The sequence below is a fragment of the Limulus polyphemus genome, unplaced genomic scaffold (assembly GCF_000517525.1).
Source record: "Limulus polyphemus unplaced genomic scaffold, Limulus_polyphemus-2.1.2 Scaffold3, whole genome shotgun sequence".
Classification (NCBI taxonomy): Eukaryota; Metazoa; Arthropoda; class Merostomata; order Xiphosura; family Limulidae; genus Limulus; species Limulus polyphemus.
The window spans coordinates 91,436-93,877 of record NW_013665613.1 but is presented as its reverse complement, the minus strand read 5'-3'; the positions used below and the strand labels follow the sequence as shown (position 1 = coordinate 93,877).

Sequence of the window (2,442 nt, the reverse complement as noted above, 5' to 3'; positions counted from 1 at the left end):
CGAGCATGTTTGGTGTGACAGGGATTCGAACCTGCAACCCGCAGATTGCGAGTCGAGCGCCCTAACCACCTGGCCATGCCGGGCCTCTGAATTTTTTTACTGGCAAAAAAATTAGTTAAAGAAAAATTCACAATATTATATAAGTATATCTGTATATTAGATTAGATTAGAATCAGATAAACCTCATACTCTTGCTTAAATTACAACAAACATTGACAGTTTATCATGCACATTTATCCAACTTTTGCGTAGAATAACTGTTTTTAAAAATGAACTATTCTAGAGAGTTTTACAAGGCTATTTTTATATTTTTCTTGTGGTTTCGGCCAAAACCTTTTTTTTTTCGCAACCATATTTATAACCTATTTTGCTATCATATCTTACAAGTTTCAATTAAATAGATTTAATGGTTTAATTAAGCAGAACAAAAGACTCACAAAAATCAAAACTGTTCTTCTAAATCTTAGCTATGTTCTAGCTAGCGATTCAATTAGACGTTTATTATTAGCGTCTTTCCTTTTATCGGCATACATTGCAACAGCCATGGTCTTTAAATGAATACAATCTGAGTAATCTAGAATACTTGTATTGTAGTTATTGCATCAGCGGCGCCTAGCCTACTTTGGAAAGTAGTTATGTGGGCTGGTGCTAATTCTGTCTTTCACTAGAAACAAATGATGGAGAAGTAAGTAACAGTAAAATAGCAATAAATATATTATGGGTTATTTTTTATTAATTTTCTGAATTCTATAGGATATCAAATTTGCGATGTACATATGTGAATAAAGCGGCAACTGATTCCAAAGAGCACTATTTGGGGGGGGGGGACAAGAACAAACTGCCCGTTATCCTATTTGTGTCATCTAACAAGTGCATTTATTTTGTAATAATGCCACTAAGAGTAATGGACCAAAAAAACACATATGCAGTGTAATTTCATGTTTGGGATATTAATTGCTCGTAATGTTTTTTTCTTATTTAACTGCCAAATGCATTTATAGTAGTAATAAATAATGTGATGTCAGCGATAATAATACCAAATCTAAAAAATGTCTGTTCGATGCAATTTGAAATAGGTGACGTTGATTATTCGTTGGTAAAGCTAACAAATAAGCTAGTTACGATACATCAGCTTACACTAATCTTCGTTAACAGCCAAACCTGAAACCAACGCAACAAAAAAATAAAGTAGGCATTGAATGTAATATGCACCTTATTAAAGTCAGCCATGTCCGCTATCTCGTTCCACAAGTTGATCATAACCTGCTTTTTCTTATCATGTACCTCCTTGTTGTAGACTCCTTTACATTCCTGAATGGCATATTTCTTTTAGGTGCAGGAAAACATTAAAAGAAAAGGTTCAATGACTTTAATTCTGAAAAACGTACTATACACATAATTTACATGATTTACTTGAGCTATTTCAACGGTCTAATCTTTTGGAAATTTCATTATTAATTGTTATTAAAGAAGTAATCAGTTAGAAGATGATTGATTATGTCTGTGTTATGTCATAAAAACTCTTTATAAGTACAAACTATATCAAATTATGGTAAAACGTTGGTTTGATGATCAATCAGATTTAACAAAGTCTTACTACAATGAACAAAAAATACAATACGGTGTTGCGTCTAAATATAAAACATATATTTAGTTTCGTTGATGTCTATTACTTCAGCCTATCTTGGATTATATTCTAAAAGAGAAGGCCAAGTCAAAATACTGCTAGAAAGTATCAGCAAAAATTTATAGATCCTGATCAGATTTTAACAGAACAAATAATGAACAATTTAATGATTTAATTGTCATGCAATAGTTAAACACTCTTTGATAACAATCACTTATAAAACAATCCTTACTTATCCTTGTTCTTAAATGTATTTTCTAAAGGCGGTTATTGTAAATACATTTTTCGGGTAGTTTTATACTTTCTAGAATTATTTTTTTAAATACATGGTTTCGAATAAAAACTATTTCGACTAATATTCAAATAAATTGTGAACGTTACGAGCATGGTGAAAATTTCTTGAAATCGTTTGAAATTTAATAGTGTTATATATTCGAATAAAATTCATGAAACAAAATCCATCTTCTCTTTCTAAATCTTAGTTTACTTACGCTTCTTTTCGTTGATATGTTCATTGCAGCTAAGATCTTGGAATCAGTAATTATTGGTAATAATAGAAACGTTCTTACAATTGAACATGTTGCAAAGAAATTTTGTTCATTTAGTTCTGGTTTGATAGTTGACTGCACTTTACGTGATACTGTTCTTTGCTATATAATATTCAATTCATATTATACTCTTAAAAATTATTTAAGTATGTACAATGGATATTTCTTTTTTACAAATATTATTAAAATACCAACCCAAATTAAATCTGCTTTATTGTCTAATTGCATTGAGAGTTAGCACAAAGCTACAAAAATGGGCTTTCTGTG

General features: G+C 30.4%; 1 protein-coding gene across 1 annotated transcript in view; it reads right to left on the bottom strand.

Moving 5' to 3' along the window:
- The window catches only part of LOC106468109 (sarcoplasmic calcium-binding protein 1-like), a 55,797-nt gene that overhangs the window by 23,268 nt on the left and 30,087 nt on the right, over positions 1-2,442 (bottom strand). The window contains exon 4 of the mRNA XM_022397016.1: positions 1,213-1,326. Within this exon, the coding sequence (XP_022252724.1) occupies positions 1,213-1,326 (114 nt within the window). The remainder of the gene's footprint in view (positions 1-1,212; positions 1,327-2,442) is intronic.